Genomic DNA, 25,406 nt, shown 5'->3' with positions numbered 1-25,406 from the left:
TTGATGAGTGGTACGAGGAAAAAAAGAGTGTTTAAAGATATTAGCGCGGCACGAATATTCGCGAAGCTTCTTCTGATGATCTACCCTGCGTGATATGAAGTGAGGCAACTGAAGGAACGATCCCCTGTTTATGCCCGTTTTGTTATTATAAATGTTATGAAAGAGTTTAAGAAATATTTACCAAGTTCCTACTTGGTTGGGAGCATGCAATGTTCACCTGAACATGCCACAACGAACTCGGATGCAGAAAGTGAGCCATCAGTGTTATGTGTTGTTCATGACTGACCTGCAATGCTTTGCTGAATCTAATAATAATAAACCAAATTTTTTACTGCATTTGTTTTTTGTAACAGACGATGAAGCAGAATTTCCACCTTTAGCTCCTTGACTTCCACCGTGCTTTGGTTGCGTGTGCTCGCGAAACGCCGAGGTGAGAAGGCAGAAGCTCTCAGTATTAGTATGGTGCCTGGATCGCGTCTCCGACTGGTGTGTTTAGCGTCCTATCCTTCCCATACAGCAAAAGTGGTCCCGAATGGCAACAAATGACGTCACAGAAGCCGGAGTGTCATGCTGTTGCCTGTCGCGATCCTGGCGGTTGGCCGTAGAAATGCTGGCGAAAAGCACGAGCAAACGTGAGTGTCGCTGTTGTCATGGCGTCCCAGGCGTCTCAACTTCCGGCTGCTTTAACTTCCTTGGACTGTCACAGTGAAGAGTGAGCTAGAGCAGACTAGGCGTCTACCACATACACCACAACTGTTGAGACGCCGCCAGGATCGCGATCGGCGACAGCATGACACTTCTACGACGTCATCAGGCGGAAATCGAGGGACCACTTTTTTGGACGCGGTAAGCACACCAGTAGGAGACGCGTTCCAGGCACCATAGTATGAGAGCGAGCGATTGCCTTGATCGCCGGACAACGCGCCATGCCAGCCACCAGTGCTGGACCCCATACTCCCCCGCCCCCATCTCCTATAGACCCATGGAGAATAGAAGGGTAGGAGAGGGCATGACGTCGGTCGCGTAGCCTCCACAAGCCATGCTCCCTTGACGCGTCGCCTCTTTCTCATTTTCCTCCTTACTCTCCTCACTTACCATGCCAACGTGACCACATCACGTGACCGTAGCTAGCCTTCGTCTTGCTATGGGGTACTAGAATACACCACAGTCTAGACTTCGGTCTGATAAAACCTACCGGACGAAGCGCGCGCAAGCCTGCAAGGATCCTTCTACAATCAACCATCCATCTCGCACGTGACATGTCACGCGCACCAATCGCCAGAGATATCTGCGGTCACGCTGGGCACAAAATCGTTTAAACTTTTTATGACTAGGCTTCACCAATATTGCAACGTGCTCCCCCTTAGTACTTATAACCTCCTTGTATAGACCTTTGCAAAAACAGCTCTCTGGCCACCGGCATTTTGCGAAACGAGCGACCCCTATCAGCCAGAAATTTCTGCCACCCGCCTGAGCTGTGGAAACCCGGTCAGCGTGACTCCCCACCTGCATTGTGCATTCGGAGTTCGCCAGCGTTTCTTGGAAGTTTTTACTTTATTTGCCTGTTGAGGATGCTTACCCTTTGTGCGTTATCTTCCACTGTGAGAACCAGGGAATACCAGAGCTCGTAGCCTGCTCCGCCTTCACAGGAAACGAATGAAGAGAGCGAACGCCAAGCAGCCCGCGACGCAGGCAGTTCGACGTTCTTGGAGGGTTATTTCCATTGAGATAATCTCCAGAGAGCTTTCCCGGCTATGTTCCGGGTCTTCGCGAAAAATAGCTGATAGGGTCGGGTCCGGGGTGTGGGGACGGAATTTGCTTTGGAACTGCAAAAAAGCAGCTCTTTTTACATGTGCCCCAAAACACGCTGGATTCCGTCCGTTCGTCGTGAAGTGACAATCGTCGACACTGTATATTGGATAGGCCGTGTTATTTGAGAGCTTTCTCAAATCCTGTTTGGATAACTCGGCACCGTGGGGTACGTACAATATATGTTGTTCGATGGATGAGACTCGTTAAATTTCATATTATGAGCGGGGAATGTAGTTCGGCTATCCGGTGTGGTCCAATTTTTTCGACAGTTAAGACCTGTGTAGATTGACACAGCTGAGTGTATGGTGCCGTAAAAAGATCAACATAATATAAAACACATTCCAGTAGCATTTGTTCTGTCGTCCACGGACTCACCAAAACAGCTTCCGTTTCTGTGTTTTTGTTCCCAAAAATAGTACAATGCATTCTTAAAACCCCCAAGAACTACCATATTCGCCATAGAACACAAAATAAAAAATAAAACGCGGCAATTTAGCCTCCACTAGCGTCCGGAAGTGCGGTTACGCAGGCTGCCACAGCCCACTGAGGAGAAAACCCACAGCCCAACGCAGTTGGGCAACACTGATGTACCCTCTCCAAACCAGGGACGCGCGCTGTAAATCGCTTCAGTCGAGGCTGCCGCTGGAAAGTAACTCCTCCCTCTATCCCCCAACTTTTCTCCCCTCTCCCCCCCCCCCCCCCCCCCCAAGAGCCATGCAGTGACCAAAGCGCCCAGTGCGCCTCTGGTGCGCATACACCAAGGGTGGCCAAGCTGCAGCTGCACACCTACCCCCCCGCTCCCCCCCCCCCCCCCCCCCACACACACACACACACACATACTCCCTCGCCTCCCTCCCGATCACACAAGCACTTCTCAAAAAAAAAAAAAAAATGTGCAGTGCAAGTACCCTTCAAATCGCGCTTTCGGCTGTCGAACTTGGCACGCTTGACGTAACGCAGCTCGGGTTTTTTTTTTTTTTTTTTTTCAACTTTTCACCCCTCAACTTCCCTCCCCCCTCCCCCCCCCCCCCCCCCAAGCTTTCTCATCCCATCTCATCTTATGCAGAGGGCGCAAGTTGCCGCCCAATCCTAGGCACTATCCTTTGTTTGTTGTTCATGGTGGTTCATGGTTTGTTGTGTTGAAGTCGTCGATCTACTGGTACAACTGCGGATCGTACCTTTGCTAGGCACCATACCTTTGCTGCCTTTGCTGCCTTGGCGCACTGTCTGGGCGCTGAAAGCAGTTTAGAGGTCATGTTTAGCAGTTTGTCGTGACAGTGTTAGTGCATGCTGGAGGGGAAGACAGGTTTTATCATGCCAACGAAGGCGGACCTCCATGCCATGGATTCGGGTTCCTGTGAAACGGTAACGGAGATGCCTGTCCAGCCGCTTACATAAGCCATTGTCGTGTAATCAACGACAGTCAACGATAACGCTGATCCATAATTCGTGGTCTTAAACAGCATGAACGAGGCATTCTCTTTTAATTCTTACAATGCCACGTAGACTGCCGTTTGATCACTTACTATGATTTGCGTCTGTGAACAGCCGCCGTCATATGCGAGCTTACTGCCAACGTCACTATTAATTTATTATTGACTTATTTATTTGTTACTGACAGGCCCAGAGAGGCCTTAGATGAGGGTGTAAACGGGTGTAGCACGGTTGCCCCGCGTGCAGAATCCCTTTTGCAAAAGCCCCGCGTTCAATTACCCCGTTGCGTATTCCTCGCGTGCCAAAAGCCCCATCCTCACTGTCCCCTTCCTACTCTCTTCGCGTTTCAACCATCATTGTTATCTGTCTTAAGCTAATCTGTTGAGGGTCTACAAAGGCTTTATAGACCTGTCCAGAAAGTCCGAGGAGACCTTATCCGCCTTAAACGCTTTGTATATCCTGGTCAGAACAATTCAATTGTTCTGACCGTTAAAAGCCCAGAATACATGCAAAAATTAAGTGAATGGAAACGGTCATCACATATTCCGTTTTTGTTTATCTTCTTCTTCCTCTGCGTTCTGAAATCACAAACCGTTGAGCTAACGTCAACTTTGACTTCGCTTCTTGGATAATTTCACGTGCCTAACATCTAAACGTCACAGTGTGTAAAGCAGACGATGGCGGGCACCACCAATTTCCAGAAAGGTCTGTTAAGTGAAAGGAACAACAACATGCATAGCTTGCATGTGACATCATTCGCGGCCATGTCAGTATTTTATGCGCCGGTAGCGTTCGGTTCGCCGTGTTAGTTGCACACCGCAGATGTTGTAGTTTGAAGAAACCAGTAAGTAGAAATAACCGTACGTACCAAACAATGGCGACACTTGCAAGCTATGTATAAGGTTACCTTGAACTGCCAAAAAACTTGGAACGATGTGCAAGGGGCCAATTACATAAATCTGCGTCCCCAGCAATGCACTCCGCTGTCATGGAGGGAGCTCACATGCAGATTTAGACTTTATCTACCTAGATGAATAGAAATATATATTAAAAAAAAAAAACGACGTAAGAAGAATGGAATTGGTGTTTGGTGCTGTGATAAGTATGGCACCATGTGCTGCAGGTTGACAGTTTTGACAGAACCCACTTCGTTGGATCTGTGAATCCGTACCTGCTTCAGAGTTGAATGGTTTTGCTGATTGCTTATTGATAAAAGCCGTCACTTCAAATGTTTTGCCACGGGAGTGATATTTGTGCTTGTTTTCACTTCTAACGTTGCAAGACGTGAATTTGTTTAGTGCACGGCTGAAGAATGGAAAGTTTCATTCAGTTATTCCTTACCTAAAGTCTGGGTATGGCATGATTATGGTTACACAAGGTCACATGCACACTTACTGTCTCTTAGTTAAAAGCTTGATGTTCAGCCGTCTGATTCAGGACTGACTTGATCACCTGACACGGGGGATTTGTGTCATGGGCTTTTGAAAGCGGGGCAAAGCAAAGATTTGCGTCTATTTAGAAGTAAGCACAGGTACGGACATGGTGCAATCGAATTCTTGGTTTCCTTGGAGAAGTCTACGTCTGAACATCAACTTTTCAGAGTTGGATCTTTCTAGCATAGCTCAGACATTTTTCATATTAGCGTGATCGACTCTGTTACAACCGTTTACTACTGGTCCCTTCAGCGTGTCGTAGTCGAACGCAGTGAATCTTGCACTCAAATGCAAATGTCGGAACCAGCCTCTAAAGCAGGGGTCTCTAACTCTCCAGGACGCGGCCCGCAAGCATCCCGCGGCAGCGAGCCCCCGTTTCCACTCCTCGAGCGCTACATGCGCCATAAATGATAGTTTCATATCTTTGTTTCGTTGCCGTTTGAAAAGGAACTGTGCTCATATTATGTGTTCACGGATTTCACACTATTCTCTTGTCTTTTAGACTGAGTATTGTTTCATCTAAATATTTGCTTCTTGGCCCTTTGTCGAATAAATCAGCCGGAACAACAATAGCACTACTAGGCTACAAGCTCTTTGCTCAAGGAGGCACCTTGGCTACACAAACTCTCGCTTGGAAGGAGTGACTGCCAAAGAGAAAGCAGGGAGATCGGTGGCCGAGTGGGCTAGTGCACACCATCTCGGAGCACGTGCAGTGGAAGGTCGTGCTGCAGAACTCGCGGGGTGGGGTCCTGGGTTGAATCCTTGCCCCTGCCTGTTTCAATCTGGATCAGCATGGGCATTGTGCCGGCGTGCGGTCGTGTATCAGTACTGCGTGCCTGCCAATTCTCTCGAATTGTCCGGGAGCCTCCCGAATTTCGATCACATCTCCCGATTGTACGGACGTGACCTCAAATCTTCCAAAAAGTATCCGCCATAGTTTTTTTACTTTTTTTATGACGCCTTTTTGCTATAATTATCACGCGTTTGTCATTGCGTGTTACTCCAGAGTAGGTTTAGGTTACTCCGGCGGGTTATCACACGACAACTCAGAGCAGAAGCGTAAAACGATGGTAGATTGTTGAACGCCAAGGTACGAAACCTCTACTCCTGAAGTTAGAGCGCATTTTGGAACACAGCTTATATGATCATGGGTGCGCTAGGCTTCAGATCAGATGGCTTTGTCAGGTGGTCGAGTGAGGTGCGGAACGCCGAACTACTCTTCGTGTTTCCCCGAGTTTAGTTGGAACCACTGATCTGTTGGAACGATCGATGGCACTTTCAAAAGCCACGAAGAAGTACCCTCAAGTATTTCTGAGATCATACGCGACTGAGTTTCCGTGCTTTGTCGCTTCGTGGAAAGCGGACAAGTATGGATTCTGTAACATGTGTGCCTGTGATGTGTGAGCGTTTCACATGGCGGCAAGCTTGACATCAAGATACACATCGCTTCACAAAAGCATCAGAACCATGCTCGTGCCATAGAAGGGCAGGGCACCACCGGCAGTTCACTCCAAAACAACTGCGAAGAGAGTGTGATTCGCGCAGAGTGTTTTTTCACAAGGTTTCTTGTCAAACTAAAAAAAAATAAAAATAATGTTTCAACCTTCCCCCCCACTCGGCGGTCTCCCGAATTTTTATGTTGCAGGGTTGGCAGGTATGGTACTGCATGACGCACGTTACAGACCCCAGCCTAGCAGTTGTACTGCACTGGCTAAATTGCTCATCTACAGCCGAGACACCAGATGCTCATTGCAGCTGACTAACTCCCGGCTGTATAAACATACACAAAACACAATTGTTATTATTACAAAGATAAACTTTTGAGCTTGGGCTTCTAGCCATCAGAAAATCTCTTTAAAATATAAGTAATTTACTATAATGCTACTCATAAACGAAAAGTTTTCAATTCCCCCCCCCCCAGAAAGACGCATTACAAAGCTACAAATGCGATTTCCTCTAGCAAATAATTATTCGAAATGAATCATTTTTTGCAGTGCATCATAGTAATAAGAAGCAAGCTCTAGATACAGGAGTTGCCGAATAAATATGCGAGTATGCTCAATTTAGCTTTGTTATCTTGTTAGTTTTGATCACAAACATTACTTAATGCATATTACTCCACCCTAGTACTAAGTGGCAGTTACTATAATTTTGTTTGTGATATTACCGGAGCAGTGTTAACATGCGAGGTCCCACCTTACACCTTCATGTCTCAAATGTCGAAGTTCTATGGAACGAAGACAATGAGAATGTTGAAGACATAAAGGAGGATTGTTTAAATAAAAGAAAAAGCACACGAGGCTTACTTGATGCTAGCTTGGCTCTCCCTTATGAAAAAACAAAAAGAAAGGACCTCCCTTCTTGTCCTCCTCATCACCCCCTCGTAATGTTGAGGCAACACCCAAGTAGAGAGTTACCGTGGAGCCAGGATGACACTCGGTAAATAACCCGGCGGCTGCGACTCTCGAGTCTGCGGTCGTCGGTCGCTCAAGCTTCTTTGCTTTCTCGGTCGTGTCTGATGGCGCTTTCGAATTTTGCCGCCTGTTGCCGCCGTAGAACAACAACACATCGCCGACAAGATGTAGATGTTGTTGAGTTTCTGAAAAAACTTAACCGTAAGTGGTGCAAACCACCACCCGATCTAAAGTGTTTGGCCTTACGCATCCATCCATTCGTCTCGATCCGACAGCGGAGCTGTTCGAGCTGGACGGACGACCTGCCGGCCTGCCAACTGTCGGCCGTCGGATTTTGCGCGGGCCAGACGGCTGCCACCGACACGCCCAAGAACTCCGAGCAGACGTGTCAGGACTGTTGGTTCCGCTTCAGGTGAGGCGTCGACTTCGCAGCATGTGCAGCCAACGTTTGCACCGCATGTTTGAATACAGAATCTTGGTCTGCAGTGCCTTACTGTTTGTACTTTTCATTGATACTAACTTCGTTGAAGTTGTTAAGTGCCTTGCCGTCCCACGTGTTGTATTTATCTATTTCGTGTGCATATGTTTAACCACTTCAAGTGTGCAAACCTCATCCATTTAGATTGGTTTGTTTTCGTCTGTGTAGTGCAGCCTTGTGATGCTTGGTGGTTAATTGTGTTCCTTGCTTCCTTTGGTTTAATACCTTGGTTTATTTAAGCTTGGCGCAGTATGGCCATAGTAGCTTTGCGCCATAAAGCCTGTAATCGACAACAAAAACCTTGGTTTATATTGCAACCCATATTATATAGCTCTTATCATCTGTTTCCGCCCATTTTTTAAATTTTTTATTTCTCTGCCATAATATTATTTGCAGTATCCTCTTTATACTACTCAATAATTACTGTTCTTGTCGCCTTAAGTTCAGATTGGCATGGCACTTCTGCGCATTGGTGCAGTCACTACTGCTTAATGCACGCTAAAGACCCCAGGTTAGCAGTCGTACCGTGAAAGCCATAGGACCCTCTGCAGTGAAGACGCACGTTGCATCCTACCTTAAAGGGCAACTCTAGTCAGAAATTGAGCCAAAATGAATGACCGATATCAATTTACGGAGTCTAAATACGAGCTCTGCATAAATATTACACTAACGGGAAACCGTGGTCCACTCTAAACCCAATATTCAAAATGCTACCTCCAGCTTCTCAGCGGACAATCAGCGGGGTCGGCTGTTTGTCGAGCAACCTTGTGCCCCGATGTCATGTTTGTACTCGAGGAGGTTACTGTTCACACTGCCACTTCTTTTGTCATGTTTTTTTACTGCGTTTTCGGCCGTCTTAGTGGATGATTTCTGCTTGTTATGCTACGTTTTAGCAACCATAGTTTGTAAGTGCTCCTTGCCGATCCCACACAAAAATTCCTGCTCGCTCAAGCGCGTCGTGGTGCCGAAGGGGGCGTTCACTGGCGGCCATAGTTCAGTCTGTTCCTTTTCAGCTTGAGCAGAGTCCTTCATTATTACTGTTTGGTGGGAACAGGGCAAAAAAACGTAGGACCAGGACGAAGAAACATACAGGCAGCGCCCTGTCTGTGTGTTTCTTTGTCTTGGTCCTATGTTTTTTTGTGCTGTTCCCACCAAACAGTATTAACCACCAACTAGCCCAACTACATGTCTTGTTGTCCTTCAATAATACCCTACCGGTCATGACGAAACTTTGGCCAAAGTTTGGTAAGGGTCGATAGCTGCTGGTCTTGGAGGGGGCATTTTCGTTTGGCTGCCCCATTCTCAGCGAGCCACCCTGAATTCGCGATTACAAGTAGGTTGCAAAAACAATTTCTTGTACACCAAAACTTTGTTACGCCTGTATTTGATCACTGTATGCAAGCACCGGTCATTCTATATTGATCTCTGACAAAAGAACTTGCAGATAAGATTTTTTCGGTTGTTTTCAAAGAGAACAGTGCTATTCCAAGCGAAAAGGAGCTAGGCAATTGAGTGTACTTGTTTGCAATGCCAGTGATGTGATTGCTGTGCCAATTGTGCCAAACTGCACCAAGGGGCTAACCCTGATACATCCTGCTACATTATTCCGGAATATGGGTAATCTGCATCAAGCCTGCGCCAAAGGACCAATTTCGGTCGCCTTTCAAAACTGAAACTAAACTGAGTACCGTCAGCTAGGTGGCGCAAGCGGCCGCCCGACACAAAGTACCTTGCATCAATCGTCCATCTGGTCTTGCATGGTTTTTTCCACCTTCTCTTGTTTCACACTCTCGTCGTCTCGTGGGTCTCGTCTCGCGGGTCTCGTCTCGCGTCTTTTTTAAATCTTTGTTAGGATAGATGCAAGCGTGTGCGGACGCTCCGATGCTACCGTGCCGGGTACCAGCCATGTTGTCGTATTGTGAAATTAAACCACGTTTTTGTGCGGCGGGAGTTACTTCGTGAGCTGAAGCACTCACTTCTGAAAGCAACAGCCGTGGGAAAATTATGTTTGGTCCCTGCCTACCAGTCACTGTGGTTGCATGACATCGGGTGTTGCCGTTCCCACGTCTATGCAGATATGGTGCTTTCTAAACTGAAACGTAAGGACTGCTGCAAAGTCATCAACGTTCCTGTTCTTGTTTAAATCATACGCTACTACAAAAATCCCTCTTTAACTCAAAGACTGCTGTGTCGAAGTATTGATTACCTAGGTTTCTTTCGCTAGGCTTTTTTTTGAGAGGGACCCTGGTTTGTGAAAAGTTTGCCGCGAAAGAGAGTTTGTGAAAAGAAGGGAGCTAAAGCAAAAAAAGGCAATGTCTGCACGCTGAACCCACACAGCACTCTTGTTTGTCTTGAGTTCAGTCGTTGCACAAAGCGCTCCAAGAACACTTTGACCCTGACTCGCGATGTCTTGCACCAATACGCTCAGGTTCTTTTTTTTTTCTGTGCGTTTAGCTTGCACCTCGCCTGCTAGCCTGGCAAGCATGCGCCGCTGGACTGTTTTTTGTTGTATGCTGGACCGTTACATTTTGCATACAATTTTGGGAACCAGTTGGCGGCGGAGCGGAGTGGCATGGTTTTGATCGAACAGCCATCTCCGCTCGCACGACGAAGTGTGTGCAACTGCAAGCTGCTGAAGCTGCCCTCACATGCATGCGAACATGATTGCAGGACCGAGGCACCAGCCGGGACGCTTGCAATCCATTGCTTTACGTTTGCTTGCTTTTGACGAAAATCTGGCACGTCGGGAACCAGTAAAACGGTGGCAAGCGGTTTTTTGGAATTGCTCGGCAATGCCTACAGCACTGTGTACACTTGTGGGATGTCTCAATGTCTCTTTGGAGACATTGAAAGTGGACATTCATTACTTGTCGAAGGCAAAGCGAGGCTTGCAGCAGTCTTGCAGAAAGTTTCGAAAAGCAAAAGGAAAAGCACCCGCTAGTCGTACTGCACCTTTTTCTTGTGTACAGTTTCGCATTGCACTGAAGTAGTTACATGTTTCATCAGTTGGAGACTGCTTAAATATATTATATTATATAATTAGTCAACTTTATGCTTTGATATTTACTAATAAGCTGGTCATATTCAAATAAATTTAATATTTGCAGTTTGGTTCTTATTTATCTATAGTGGGTACATATATACATATCATTTAACTGAAGCATTGCAAAAAGTGTTATGTCATTGGCATATCAGTTAACATGTTGAAAGACTCACATGTGGTCTTACTTGAGCATAATTTGTTTATTGTGGCGAGCAAATTATCCTTCATTTTTCCAGCACTTAAAACAAATATTTTTATTTTTCTAAGAATATCTGCTCCAAAAGCCACTTTTTTCTGCCCCAAAACACCATTTTGGCTGCTTCATAAGACACATTTACTGCTTCAAAACACCGTTTTGGCTGCTCCGAAAGGTGCTCCAAAACGGCTTAGGCCAATCACATCACTGCAATGCCTCTACTGGATGGCGCTAGACATGGCCTTGAACTTCTGCGGGGCCGGGGGCTGGCGGGTTTGAAAGGTCATTTTGCGAAAAGGAACAGGAATAAAAATGGTTATATTGGTTAGCATTGCAGATGTATAAGATTGACCGGTTGATTAATTCTATGGAGCCAAAGACGCTTACATTAACGAGAAACACCGTCAGTGCGTCGACGTGTTATCTCGATTTATAGGTGGCCCATTCGAAGGGTGTTCGAAGGATGGATGAATGCTAACAGCCGTACCTTTTATATCGGGCGGTAGCTTGCGCCACCTAGCCAATAAGTTAAGAACCAAGAGTATGATTTGTTTTCTTTGCCAATTTGCTTACCCGCTGCAACCTTGTAGCTATCACCAGGTGGTGTGGGACATCACTAGGATGACCTTCGAGGAATCGGGCAAAAAAACAAAAAAAAAACTTCACCCCCGCCTCTTCCCCCCGGCAAGGGAGGCGCCAATTTTCTTCTGGTCAAACCTAGTCGGTGTTACCCTAGCACTGGGCCCACTGGGAGACAGGGTGGAGACTGTGGGCCACGGGGGAAGAAGTCCCAATTTTTCTCCGTCCCGCCTGTCTCCAGTTGTGTCAGCTAGTTGTGTGCCATTCAATTCTCCCTAGACAATTTCCACCAGTCTTCCAATCTCCTCTTTTTAATGCGAAAGCATTAACTGTCCCGTGGAGTGTAGCTGGCAATGGCTGTGACCGCGAGAAACGGGCATCTAAATGTGGCAGTTGAAATGGCTGCGACGCGTTCCCGTCGGCTGCGACGAGTCATATCAGATGCTCGTTCACGGAAGTCGGCGGGGCACTGAAGGTCTAAAGCGGACGCGCCTCAGAAAAAGAACATAAAGAAAAGAAAAGCAACACAGTTGCATCGTCACGGAAAGTGTGGAGCCGGCAGAGCTCGCCGTGCCTGCGTAGTGGGAGAGCGTGACGTCACCGCCGGAGCGCCGTGTGTGATAGGTAGACGTTGCGCGGTGCTTTTAGGAATGTGCTGCGTGTGGGAATGTTTTTGCATTCCTTCACGTAAGCAGTTTTAACTGTCCTAGCTTTTGTAATTTTTTATTAAAATTCACATCATCCATTTTTTTCATTCTTGTCTGCAAACCCCAGCGCTCCGGCCACATCCGTCACCCCCTCTGGGAGGGCGGGAGCAAGCACTTTGCACCTCAACACCTCATGTTCTATTGTCTCGTCTTCCTCTTATCATACGGCACGCCGCGTATCGGTTTCCTTGTACTTTGTCCTATATGTCCTAGTCCTCAAGACTCCTGTTCTAACCTTGAGTAACAACGAGCTCCCCCGTGAATTATCGTACCAATGTTCCTTCCTTATTTCCTGTTTTCATCTCCTGTACATAGTCAAAGCTGATTTAGCAACGTGAAATTCCGACGCACTTTTGGGTTGCCAGACTCCCACAGTGCAGGCTAGATTAGCGACTCCTAGCCTCCTTGTCGACGTAAGCGCTGCGCGTGGTCGCATACCAAGCTCTCCTATAGCGTTATGGAGAAGTTTTGGGACCAGCAACGAATTGCACAACTTTGGTGCAAGCCCCTTATGATTAGCTTCCACAATGCTTTCTTAAATGTGCATTGTACACCACCAAGATTGTAGTTCTTTTCAGAAGATAAGTGGGGGTAACTCATGTTGAACCTGCACTGTGCCTGCATTTATCGTGACGAAATCGCTTTTTGGCCGGCAACTTCATGAATGTACGATAATGTTTGCTACAGATGCTTGATATCTACAAAGCAAAGCTCTAAAACAGCCGTAGCATCTCATTTCACTGATTGGAACTGCTCTTGCGACTAGCCAGTCGTATGTTTGGCGATACCGCGGTACAAACTTTGCGTCGCACGATGACCATGCAGCTTATCACAAGGGTTGCCATCATGCTTGAGCCGGTAGTTTCGGTTTCCCCGTAGACCTTCGAGACAAAGCTTTGACATAAGATATCTATAAAACTACACAAGACATTGGAAAAAAGAAAAAAGTTACATCTCGTAATCTAGGGACACTTCCTTCACTAAAAACAGTCGTAACCCTAAAATCAAGAAAATGTACTGGGGTAACCTTTTAATGTAGACTTACTCCTCACTTAAGGAGCGTAAGATGCATGTTTGGATGACTCGGATATTCTGAAGCAGCGTAAAAATAGGACAATAATACTTTGCCTAGGAATGAAAGCGGCTCAAGAAACTTGAAAGCTTTCGGAGTACTCTGGGCAGCTTCCTAGGAACCCAGAGTGGGAACCTGTATTATTGAACGTCTGTAAGTGCTTCTATCTATAGCATCAGTGTTCGAACCGCCCGCACTGGCCAGATGGCGCAAGTAACCACCTGATTGAAAAAAAAGGTCCAGCCGTATACATACGTCCGTCCACCCCAGGCCCGAGCCGGACACGTGGGTGTACGGCCTGCTGAGTGCCCTGGGGGGCATGATGACGGCCGACTTTGCCCGCGAGCGCCTGCCGGCAGAACTCCTGCTCGGCCAGCTGGAGGCGGCTCCGGGCGACGTCCAAGTGCGCGACGTCCTGCGTCAAGGATTCCTCCTTGTGGACCGTGCCTTTCTGCAGTCCATTGACACGTTGCTTCTGAACAGGGCAACGCTGCAGCTGCAGTTGCAGGTGAGGAGTCTTGAAGGACCCTCGAGATTCCCAGAGTGATCACCAGCCTTTGCAGACATCTCTGTAGATGTATAGAATACTTGTTTTCAATAGATTCCTTTAGATCTACAGAAGCTTTCTATAGATCTTTATATATGGTGTCTGTAGGTCCCTACAGCTCTATAGTAGGGGTCTCAAACACGCGGGCCTGCATGCAACCGGCTACGAGTCCCGGTTCCCACGTCTCGAGTGGTAGAAATAGCATGTGCCATAGTGATCTCATCTCGGCGATTCATTTTCGCTCGAAATGTAGTTCTACTCTTTTAATATGGTCCCTAGAAAGACTGGCTAGTCCCCGTTCGAACGCCCCTCTCCACACAGTGAGATGGCAGCGCCGTGGATGAAATTGCAGGGGGCACTGCGTGTAGTCGTCATGCTGTTGTAGCTGCTACCTTCCTCACTTACCTTCTTCAGACTCAACGAGCTTACTGAGAAAAGCATTGTTGACTTCTCTGCTTTCTTAGTAAGGATAGACTTACCTTTGCTAGACTGTGAGGTGCGTGCAATGGCAATAACAACAAGCATTCTTCATCCTCCTCCTCTTCCGCCTTTACACCAAAGCAATGAACAACGAGAGGGCAGCAAGGCGAGAAGGGCTAAGGCTTCTGAAGACCAGGAGATATAGACAATTCAGCTGTGAAGTGCTCATTTGCTTCTGTTTGTCATATTTTCTCCAGATTTCTTTTGTGGCTTGGTAACTGCCAAATTCTGGCACACCGATCGCTCGCAGTGCCTTGCGCTCGCTTTCATTCCACAGCAGTCGCCGAAGGGGGCAGCGAACGGAAGACTGGCAAGTCTTTCTAGGCACCATACTTTTAACGGAATAAGTTTATACTTATTTCTGTTCATTTGCCCTTTGTTTCGCTTTCTTTTTTTTTGTTACCCAGTTTCTTGTAATGTACAACAATTCTGCTACTAGGCTGCAAGCGTGAGCTATTCATTAAAGGGTGCATTCCAGCTGTGCGAACTCTCGACCAGCAGGAGGAACTCCCAAAGATAAAGCTAGGAGCTCGGAATTCTTGCCTTAAAAAAAACATCACTCTTAAAAGACGAGTATTTGTTCAGAATGTTATAATAAAATTGCCAGAAAAGCAAGAACTGTAAAATTACCTGATCAATTTGTTAAGAGACATGTTGAACTTGGTTAGTTCCTGAGTGAATTCAGCAGCAAGAATGGCAGTGTACTTGCTCTCTTGTTCTATTAAAAATGTCATATCCCGTTGGCGGGGGCGGTGTCATTTTAATTGTTGTTATGATTATCAGATCAGGTCAGTGCCCAAAGTTGTCTTATAAACAAATAAAATCTAAAGATGTCACTGGCAAAACGTTGAGTTTATAAAAAACATAAAGCACAAGGTCTCTTCTCTTTAAAATCGTTTGAATCCCCCTCTCCCCGCCCCCCTTCCCCCCCATCTTAACGTTGTTGGCCCTTGACCTTTCCAGTGGGGGCCATCTGGCCCCCACACTCAAGGGTCTTGAGACCACTGCTCTATAGAATCTTTTTATAGATCTCTATATTTTGAGAACTTTTCTAGATCTCTACAAGTTTTCTGTTTATCTCTATTTATGTGCTTAAGTTTTTTGTTGATCACTATAGACCAGGGGGTGACCAGGCTGACCCGGCCTAAGAGCCGCTAACGAAACCACGAAACTTCCAAGAGCCGCGTGGGGGGAGGGGAGGGGAGAGGAGAGGAGGAGAGGAGAGGAGGAGGAGGAGGAGGAGGAGGAGGAGGAGGAGGAGGAGGAGGAGGAGGAGGAGGAGGAGGAGGGGGGGGGAAAGAAGGGGGGAACTTTTGTAACTCGAATTACTTTCAATCTATCCGAGACAAAAGCAGTCCATCTGTACGTAAGGTAGCAGTAGCAGAGGATTACCAAAGTGCAACGTGTTTTTCGATTTAAAACATGCTCCATTTCTTTTTTGGAAGAAGTGCTCATGTGACCGGGAGGGAGGTGGAGGATTAGGCCCGGGGGGGGGGGGGGGGGGGGGGGATAGGGGAGGGAAGCGCGAGTTGCACTTTAACATGTGAAGAGCCGCATGCGGCTCGTGAGCCGCAGCTTGGCCACCCCTGCTATAGACCATTAGGAGTGTTGTTTTGTTCTTTATAGATCTATAGGAGCTTTTTTAGATCTTGTATACATATCTATAAGAGTTTTTTTTTGTAGACATCTATGGATACATAGAAATCGATAATCAGAAAACTTTATCTAGATTTCTAACTTCGTTCATAAGAACCAGGGTTTCCCAAGAGTGCCCTCATGAGTTCAAGTTCTAAAAATTCCTTGACCAACCCTACCTATAGTCAAAGTGCTTTATCAATTTTTGCACCATTGTAGAGTGTCTGAGCTACCAATTGATGCATGACTATGAGACAAACTTTTTTAACACTGTTTACAAGTCCTGTAGGCTTCTGGACTGCATTATTTCATCAATGCCAAGACCAGAAGGGGATTTTTTGGCTACCGCTCAAGGCAGGTAAAGGTTCCTCTAGTAGATAAAAGCATTTACTAATCATCATTCTATAGGAAATACTAAGTTCAGTAAGCAGCCGACGCAGATGAACACTGAAGGAAGTTCAACAACTGAGGTGATCTAGTAACGTTGGATCGCACAGTTTGGTGCAGCTTGTTAAACAAGGAGAAATGTTTGGGACCTAGTATATTTTTCGTTGGTCGTTCGTTCTCTTGTTGCAGAATGTCTCTGCCTATGAGCTGCTCACACGCCAGCCGATGCTGGCTGACGAACTGTCCCGGGTGAATCGGCAGATCTCAGCCGCGTGTTCAGCCAGCCTGGCTGTCCTACGTCGGGGGCTCCTCTTCGTGGCGCATGTCGGTGGGTCGCTCGGCTTACGTTGGCCGGTAAACGGCTAAGCACGGCAAGACTAGCCTGGGATTTAAAGACTGGTTCAAGCATGATAGTAACGAACTGCTGAGTGAGGAAGGCAAACGTGCATGTGCAGTGCAAGCATCGTTCAGGGCAACGTGCTTGTGCTTGTAGCTTCTGCTTCGCTTGCACAGATGAAGTGGAGCAAAAACTATAGGATGTGGATAGTGGATCTTGGGCTGTGAAACAGGCGGGACAATTCGGCGCCTGCACATGGAAAGTTCTGACTTTCATCAAATGTGCATCGAGGTGGTCAACTTTACCTTTTGAAATTTCAAGGCATAGCTCCCTTCTCGGAAGACACGAGACCAACAAACTGGCCAAGGTCAACGGTAGACATGTTCACAGATGACGGAGTTAGAAGTGGATGTAACTTGTGGCGCCGTCTCTCGCAAGCAGACAGCGGAAAGCGTTGTCTGCTCGCTGCGTCTTTCGTGAGGGGGTGCCAAGTTACCTTCATCGCTAACTCTGTCATCTGTGGAGAGCATTTGTGACTCACTTTGTGTGTCGGTCTTTGAAAGCCCGTTGCCATTTGCTGTCACTAAGCCGCAAAGCCGGTGGTACTTTATTATTCGTGAAAGGCAGTGTTCTACATGCTGCTGGGTTAATGCACCCTTTCATGATACCCGGGCAAACCACAACCTACTTTGCGTCATGGAAGGTGCAGTATGGTGCTGTTACTAGTGGGGGAGGCACAGTGGCATTGACCTAGAAGCATTAAAGTGCTGATAAAAAGATGAAATTGACATCAGTGACTGTAGCACATTGCCTCGCAAAACTTAAGGCCTTTTCCATTTGGCAGAAATATTTGGGGAAGCTACAAGAACAATATCGTCGCATCAATTGCAACGACAATTTGAGCGACTAACTTTTTTTTGTGGCTTAGCACTGGAACTTTTCCAAAGATTAGCCTACCTCACTTTTGTTGTTGTGGACTCTGCACCACAGGACTTGGCAGGGTCTTGCTGGTGCGCAAAGATGGCAGCGCCCTGTCGGTGGAGCAACTCAGCGTGGAGCACAGCGTTTCCAATGAGGACGAGCTGCTGCGGCTGGTGCAGCTGGGATTGGATCCCGAGGCCCTGAGGGCCCAGCCCCCTCCCTTGACCCGCTGCTTGGGGGGATATCTGCTCAAGGCAGGGCACAAGGAAAGCCCCCTCCTCAGGTGGGGACGCTTGGCCCCTCCTGGGATGAACAGAGTTGCCGGTATGATGCAGTCGGTCTGGTGACCTGCGGGTACGATGCCAATGCGCCGACATCATATCAGCAACACATTGGTACGTTGCCACAGGTTGGTGGCCTGCCTGTAGAATACTAACATGCAGTGGGTATTGTATTGGTGGCACGTACATAGGTACGATACCCCGGGTATGGTCACCTGCCGGTATGATGTTGACGTGTGGTCTTCACACGCGCCACCAAAGTTAGGTGGATGAAAAGAATTGCACGGTGGAGGCGGAGCTTCTGCTGCATTTTTAGCCTGTCACTGAGTACACACCCTTCTTTGGACGTAATACAAGCTACTTTCCTAAGAATAACGTCTCCAAAGCTACCCGGTATCAGTGTTGCCATTTGTCGTCCACTTTTATCGACGCATACGACAGAAGGTCCGGCGGGCATTTTACGAAGTTTCCCCCGTTTGTTGAAACAATCTGCGACAAAGGCAAGGGTGCATTGGTGCTGTCCCAGCGTCGCGTCTCCAGCAGACGTGTTTACCGGGTCGTTCCCCAATGGCCGCCCGGCCTTGCAGGGAGGCTAAGGAGGAACCCGTGCTGGCCGAGCCGGAGATTTGCGGAGGCATTCGAGTCGACGAGAGCTGCCTCTACCTCCTGCTGCTGTCAGAGGGACTCTGTCAGGCGCTCAAGGACGCAGGCATGCAAGACGTGAGTGGTGCAGGGTGCGGCAGCGTCCGTACAAACGAGCATTCTTTTGACTTTTTCTCTCTCTTCCTTGCCACTTGTTTGCTGTCGTCGGAGTTACTACCGTTGTAACTGACAGGGCTAGCACGGCGAAGAGGCCCTTCGGTTGTCCCGCCTCCGGCGCAAGCTCTCTGCCTTTGATGGTGCTTTGGTATCTCGCGATTCCCGAGCGCGCACGCGCAGCCAAAGCATGGCGGAAGGCAGTGAGTGCTCGCTGCAGGCGGGTCATCTGAAGAAGACGTTTCACTGATTTGTCGTGACACTGACAAATCCGCGTGTCTCTGACATATCATCGTGACTACATTGGGGTAGAATCCCAAGCAGCACAGATTCGGCCCATCATTGGCCAATGGCTGGCAATGGTCATTTGGCCAGTGGCCAGCCATTGGCCGATGACTAGCCTTTCTCTGGTCATTGGCCAACGGCCACACTTTGGCCATTGGCTAAAAGACTGTCACCAGCCATTGGCCGATGCTTTGCCAAATTCCATGCTGCTCGGAATATGTCCTGGTCCTAGGCATGAGTGATTGGTGATACTAGCTTCGCAGCGGCCGGTCCAAGCGAAATGCGGAAAAGTGCCGACATCACGAGGATGTGCAAACTTGCGCGGTGTGTGTCTTGCTATCAAACTGCCTGTCCCGACTTTCAAGCTGCCAGGTCGTGGCGTCGTTCTGTTGAGTGTTTTGACAGGGGCAAAACCTCCGACTGTCGGGATTACCACCACACCTCTCTGGTCCGCGTTTCTCGAATGCCGTATTTTCCAGACTGTGGTCTGCCTTGGCGTGTAGTAGTCTGCAAAAGCAAACTCTGGCCGAAAAACAAATTTTTTCCCCTTCGATCGTTTGTGCCCGGTTGCAAAGCCTGCACATACAATGCGCCCTGCTTCGCATTCTTTCGCGGACCCATGCTGCAACATCTTGTGAAGCTCCTTTTGCTTTAATTTATGCCGGCATATGTCTTTCCGGGGTTTTCCAGATGTTTGCATTCTCACGCTCTTCTGTTCAATATTCGACTCCCTTGCGGCTGCGCAGTTTGACAATTACACTGGCTTCGACTTGTGATGACAAAACAATTCGGAACAACTCGTTATTGTATGCTCTGCATCCGTAGATCGTCTGCACAGCCTAGAATATAAACTTTTAAAACACGCGCAGACTATAGTCTGGCATGGCACATAACTAGCTACACGCTTCATTATTCAGTTTAAAAAGGGCCAGTGATGTTCCTTTTTGATCGAAACCCTTCAGTGAGTTGAACCTGAGCTCCCCTGGTGTTCGATAAGTCAGGCGTAATTGGACCAAATAGACCATTTTTGGAGATGGATGCACATTTGGGGGTGGTCTAAGGACAGGGTGCGGCCGTAAGTACTAACACATTTGGCACGCCTTGCAAAATTCGGATCCCAAACAAACATACTTGAAATTGGGTATGCAGGCAGAATTCCACGGGCAGTTTTATGTACATTCTTCTTCAAAGCCAAATTTTGAGGTAGCGAAATATTAAGAGTAAAGCACAATCCGAGACCGCGTATTTCCAACGTCATATACCAGCCTGTTTGTCGTCTGCACACTAATCTACGAGATGAATTCCGGGTAACATGTTGAACGCAAAAATGCTAAAAATCAATAGCAGAAGCTGGCAATGAGCGAGATAATTGCAATAATTAATACTTTTAATGAAATGTATGAACAATGTTCACCTGGGAGCAAGCTCTCAAACCAGTGTGCGGGCGACAAACATCCGGCTTAGGGCATAAGAAACTGCATGGCTGCCATTTTTGCTTTATTTTTAATATTTTACCGCTTGAACTCCGAAAAAAATATGCATAGGGCCTGTTGCGAAACTACATTCGCGTGCCCAGTTTCAGTTGTGGTTGTTTGGAATTCATATTTTGCAAGGCGTGCCAAATGTGCCGGTCTTTGCGGCTTCACCCTGTATGTTTGCACAAGCATTCTTTTGCACTGCCAACGAGTGGCGACGATCTGTCTCGTCGCGTCTTACCATGCAGCCCAACCAGGAAATTGCCCAGATGGTGGATCAAGAGGTGACGACGCAGAGCAGTCTGGCCCGCGCTGCTCAGACGGTGGTGAATAGGGTGGCGCTCCTGCAAGCTACCTCGGGTGGACAGAGGTGCCAGGGTGGCCTCACGCTCCTGGTGAGTGAGGAGTCGTCGTCCGTCTCGAGGAACTTTTAAAGCGAGAGCTTTAAGGAGCTCATGTCTCAGAAACGCCATCGTCAACATTGGCATTGGCGTCGGTGTCGGTGGCGTGGGATGTGAAAATCGTGATTGGTCGATAGGGTCACGACGTCACAGCCACATGACCTTGCGCGGGAATTTCAAACCACCCACAATGCTCACGTGACATCTCGCATGGTATGAAAGTGATTAAAACATGACATTCAGCGTTTTATGGTTTTATGATATTTTATGATTTCCTCTACACAGTTCTACTAATCATAAATAGGTATGCCACATGTGAATCATTATAATAATAAGTTCATTTCCACGTTTAATGGTGGAGCAAAGGGTAAGAGCCTTGTCTAGTTCTTAGCACCGCATCGGCTTAGCAGCAAAAAGTTATGTTGAAGTGTACGAGATAAGTTTATTCATCCCTCAAAAATGTTGTCTATCGTGGACTGTTAGACAGCACAGGACACCTCAGACCAATATTAAATTTGTTCATCCACCAAAAAGGTTGTCTATTGTAGATTTTTAGCCCCTTCGAGTGCGCTTCGTACCGCGCACCGATGCGCTGCAGGGAAGCAACACCTGCAAAAGCGAGCTCCACTGGTGTTGCTTCTTTGCAGTGTACCGGTGCTCGACGGGGCCGCGAAAACAAAAAAGTATGAGTTGCACGAAAGTGCCATTCGACCGAGGCGGCTTATATGTTGAAAACGTAGCGGGACGACCCGAAATTTGTTTGAATTAACGCAAGGTACGAAATCTCTGAGTCTGAACTACCGCAAACCTACTGCAATTGGGCGTCGAGGTGGCCCAGATGTGCTGAAGTACTGCTCAAACCCGCAAAGGGGCATGGACGGTTGAGACTGCTCTTCAAAGCCCCTGGGCTTTTAAGCGCTCGGGCTGAAGACCCACGCACTAGAGCAGGGGTCGGCAACCCTTTTGCTGCAGCGGGCCGAATCGCCGCAAAGCAGAGGTGGAGCGGGCCAAACTGAGATGGGGGGGAATATCAACCTGTAAAGATAAAAACAAAAAAAATTTGGGCAGAACAATTTATGTTGTTTAATTACGCGATTGGCTGCAGACATGATTGAAAGAGCCACATTAAGTCACGTGTCAATTTTCCCGCCAAATTTAGCGGCTAAACCGTATTTGTGTGTAGGTGGCACGAGATCAAGCCATGTTACGTCATTTTCCATGCTAAGTTTAGCGGCAAAACTGAATTTGGGGGGGGTGTTCAAATCATGCGACGTCAATTTTCCCCACTAAATCTAGCGGAGAACCTGATTTTGTGTATATGAACTCATGTGACCTCATTTTCCCCGCTAAATTTAGCGGGGAAACTGGATTGGTGTTGAGGTCACATGACAAATTTTTCCGCTAAATCTAGCAGGGAGACTGAATTTGCGTGTAGGTTACGTGACATCAAGTCACGCGACGTCGTTTTTCTCGCTACATTTAGCGGGAAAAATAAATCCAGAAACATACCTCAAAGTGGCCTGCAGATCCTAAGAAAGCTAATCGCTTTAAAAAGTTGTCACATACTACTCTAAGTGATATCTAAAGATGTTTTCTCGATTGAAGCACACGCTATGCAAGGTTTGTTCGGTCCCCCTCCGCGTCAGACGTTGGGTGTTCAACATTGCTTGTTGAGATACAAACATTCACTAAAAACTCTTAACTGAGAGTCGTAAAACATTTTGTAGGTGCTCATCTTCATCTTGCAGAAAGGATGTTCGCATATATATATACGCGCCGTAGCGGACGTTTGCGATCGAGGCTGTCGCGAGGCCAGCGGAAAACTAAACAAAGTCGTTCGCTGCAAATGCATTCTTCAGCTTATTGCCCGCTTGGGGATCGGTTCATCGGCAAACTCTATTTGGCGAATCTCTCTAACTTCTTCAGAATTAATACATCCGCGGGCTACCGGTTGCCAAACCCTGCATCAGACTCTAAAAATAAGCTCTCGATCTAACATTCTTGAGAGACAATAGTTTTTTTTATATTTTGAGGGCCATTCTTCGGCACACTTGTGATAGTGTGCCAAGGAACAGCCCCCAAACATCAAAAGTCTTCGTCTCTCGAGGATCTTCGATTCAAAGCTTTTTTTTTATATAAAGTGGGATATGTAATTGTGTATTGGGATGTAGAATCGTGGTTTACTCCCGTTTGGGCCACATTACCGGTCCGCAGTATTCTGTAAGTAAATAAACATGGTTTTTGCAGGTGCGACCACTACAGCAGCAACCAGAACGAAGGGAACCGGCACCGGCGGTCGACGATCCGTCGGGCATCAATGTGGACACCCCGGAATCCACGCTGAGCTCTTACGAGAGCGCCGGTCCAAGAAAGGCCCTGTTCCGACGGGGACAGAAGGCCCCGCCTCCGCTGGACGACGAGGGACGCCTGGAGCCCTACGTGGACTTCGGACCATTCTTCACCCTCGCACAGGAGGCGGTCAGGCAGGGGACGTGGCCGTCCTACCTGGAGCTCTGAGATGCGCCGATCGAGCCGGATACACTGTGGCTACGGGGAAGCGGCTACAACTCCTTTGCTTGGGTGCCGATCTGGATAGGCTAAGGCTGTGGCTAAGAGAAAGTGGCTACAACTCCTTTGCTTCGGTGTCCAGCTGGATAGGCTACAACTGTGGCTAAGAGAAAGTGGCTACAACTACTTTGTTTGGCTGCCAAGCCGGATACCCTGTGGCTGTGGCAACGGGCAAGCGGCTACAGCCCCTTTGCTTGGGCGATGAGTGGGACACGATGTGGTCGTGGCTACAAGTCCTTTGCTTGGGAGCGGCAGGACGCCAGCGGCTACAATCAACAACACTCCCAACGACCGTGAATGTTGGTTGACCAAGATTCAAGGATTGGCATTCGATGTAGTGACTACAAAGGTGCAGTGGCTATAAGCAATCCCAAGTGCAGAGGCCCCTGGAACCTGCCTAATCTTTTTGCTCTCAGAGTTGTGGTGATAGAGGAGAGGAGAGAGTCGAGTATGCTATGAGTACGGCTGTGGCTGCGGGGAAGCGACTACGGCTTTTTCTGCTTGGGTGCGGCCGGACAACGGCGTCTACTGCAGACAACGTTCCCGACAGCAGCAGATGCTGGTCGACCAGAGATCCAAGGACCAGCATTTTAAGCTGCCATGGCAAATGGCAATCTTAAGCGTAGTGGCCTTTGAGAACCGGCTAAGGGTCTGTTAATCGATGCAACGTCCATGGCTACAGTGACCAACATCTCGGGTAGCGGTGGCCATGCGTGCACCAAATGTCGAGGTTCAGTGTATCCAATCGAACAGCTGTGAGCACTAGTTATCGATCCTAACGGCTTCGAGTGCCGCACGTCATTGGTGGCTAGGGTGTACAATGTTTTTGGTGCTAGTGATCAAGAGAAGAGCATTCTAAAAATCAGCTTGCAGTTACAATGGCTACAAAGGAACCACTATAGGGGCAATGTGCACCGAAGAACAAGCTGAACTTGAACTTGGGCATGGCACAACGGCCGCAGTCAGCATCAACGGCTACGGGAGCTCGACACTACTGGCTACGTCGAGCAGCGCTCGCTCCCGATGCCAGGGACGGGTGAAGTGACTGGTTGTGCAGGGAGCTACGGGGACTTGTCTAAACCGTTCCTAGCCATCTGGCCCTTGGTGCTTTGTTATGGTGGGAGTTGCAAGCATGCCAGTAAAGGCCCGTTCACACTCTTGCGACCGAGTACGACTGAGAGAGACGAGATCTCTTACAACTTCTTAAATGTTTTTAGAATGAGGGAACATACTGACATTGTGGCGCCATCTATGCGGTGACCCTGGAACTGCATTTCACAAGAGCGAAGGTTTTGCAGGATTTTCGAGGTCAAATGTGCGTAATACCCATAGAAAGGCTCGTTTATAACATTGTCAAAAGTTTTTCGAGCCAAGAAAGAAAGGATAATTCTCGAGAAATAAAAAAAAAATATGCCGGACCGCCGAGTTTACACTGCTTCCCAATAGATGGCGCCAGTGTAATTTCTGGCTTAACAAGTTTTAAGGAACCCAGGTTCAAGAGGTCGCAAGAGTGTGAGCGGGCCTTGACTCTTAAAGTAAAAAAAAAAAAAAAAAAAAAGAAAGTTCCAAGTGTTGGAAGAATGTGGAGGTGATGCAAATGTTGAGAAACTTGCTGTTGCATGTCGAGAGTTCATGGAGCTATTGGTATGAAGTCTACAAGGCGGTCATATGATACAAACAGGCTGCATCCCTGTGAACCAACGTGGTAAACATTGGTAATGTCGTAGAAATATTCCCTATTTTAAGTTGTGGAAAGGCAGTTAAATGCAAGGCCTGGTGCAGCACGAAATGGGAGATCAAAGTGAGTGACTTGCGTGGTAAAGAATAAATGTTGGCAAAGCACTAACTTTTAGCACTTCTTTTATGAGACGGTAACACATTAAATGTCGGCCAGCATTACATTATTGGAACTACACCATGAAGGCATTTGCCTTAGAAACGAGACAAACATGAAACGGACGAGTCTCTACCAGTCGCAAACTGTTGTAGACGGGTGGGGAAGAAAAATTTAGTCCAGTGAGATGACGGCAGTCTTTTTCTTTTTTTAACTCCCCTTCTCCATTGGAGTAAAAAAAAAAGTATGGGAAAGCTGTGAATCCAGATTCAAAAAATATAACTGAAAAGATGGGCAATCGGTGAATTTTCACCAAGGAAGCACGTGATTA

General features: G+C 47.6%; 1 protein-coding gene across 1 annotated transcript; it reads left to right on the top strand.

Moving 5' to 3' along the window:
- The first annotated feature begins 2,942 nt into the window (after positions 1-2,942).
- On the top strand, positions 2,943-25,087 carry LOC8032523 (TGF-beta-activated kinase 1 and MAP3K7-binding protein 1). The gene is made up of 8 exons (XM_029978166.3): positions 2,943-3,177; positions 7,369-7,505; positions 13,439-13,676; positions 16,407-16,545; positions 17,545-17,758; positions 18,344-18,476; positions 20,521-20,667; positions 22,921-25,087. Exons 1-8 carry the CDS (start codon positions 3,100-3,102, stop codon positions 23,188-23,190), a joined length of 1,356 nt encoding a protein of 451 aa, XP_029834026.2. The 5' UTR covers positions 2,943-3,099; the 3' UTR covers positions 23,191-25,087.
- The last annotated feature ends 319 nt before the right edge of the window (positions 25,088-25,406 follow it).

Source organism: Ixodes scapularis, unplaced genomic scaffold (assembly GCF_016920785.2).
Source record: "Ixodes scapularis isolate PalLabHiFi unplaced genomic scaffold, ASM1692078v2 PGA_scaffold6__148_contigs__length_123643588, whole genome shotgun sequence".
Taxonomy (NCBI): domain Eukaryota; kingdom Metazoa; phylum Arthropoda; class Arachnida; order Ixodida; family Ixodidae; genus Ixodes; species Ixodes scapularis.
The sequence above is the reverse complement of the archived record's forward strand: the minus strand, read 5'-3'. Positions and strand labels throughout refer to the sequence as shown.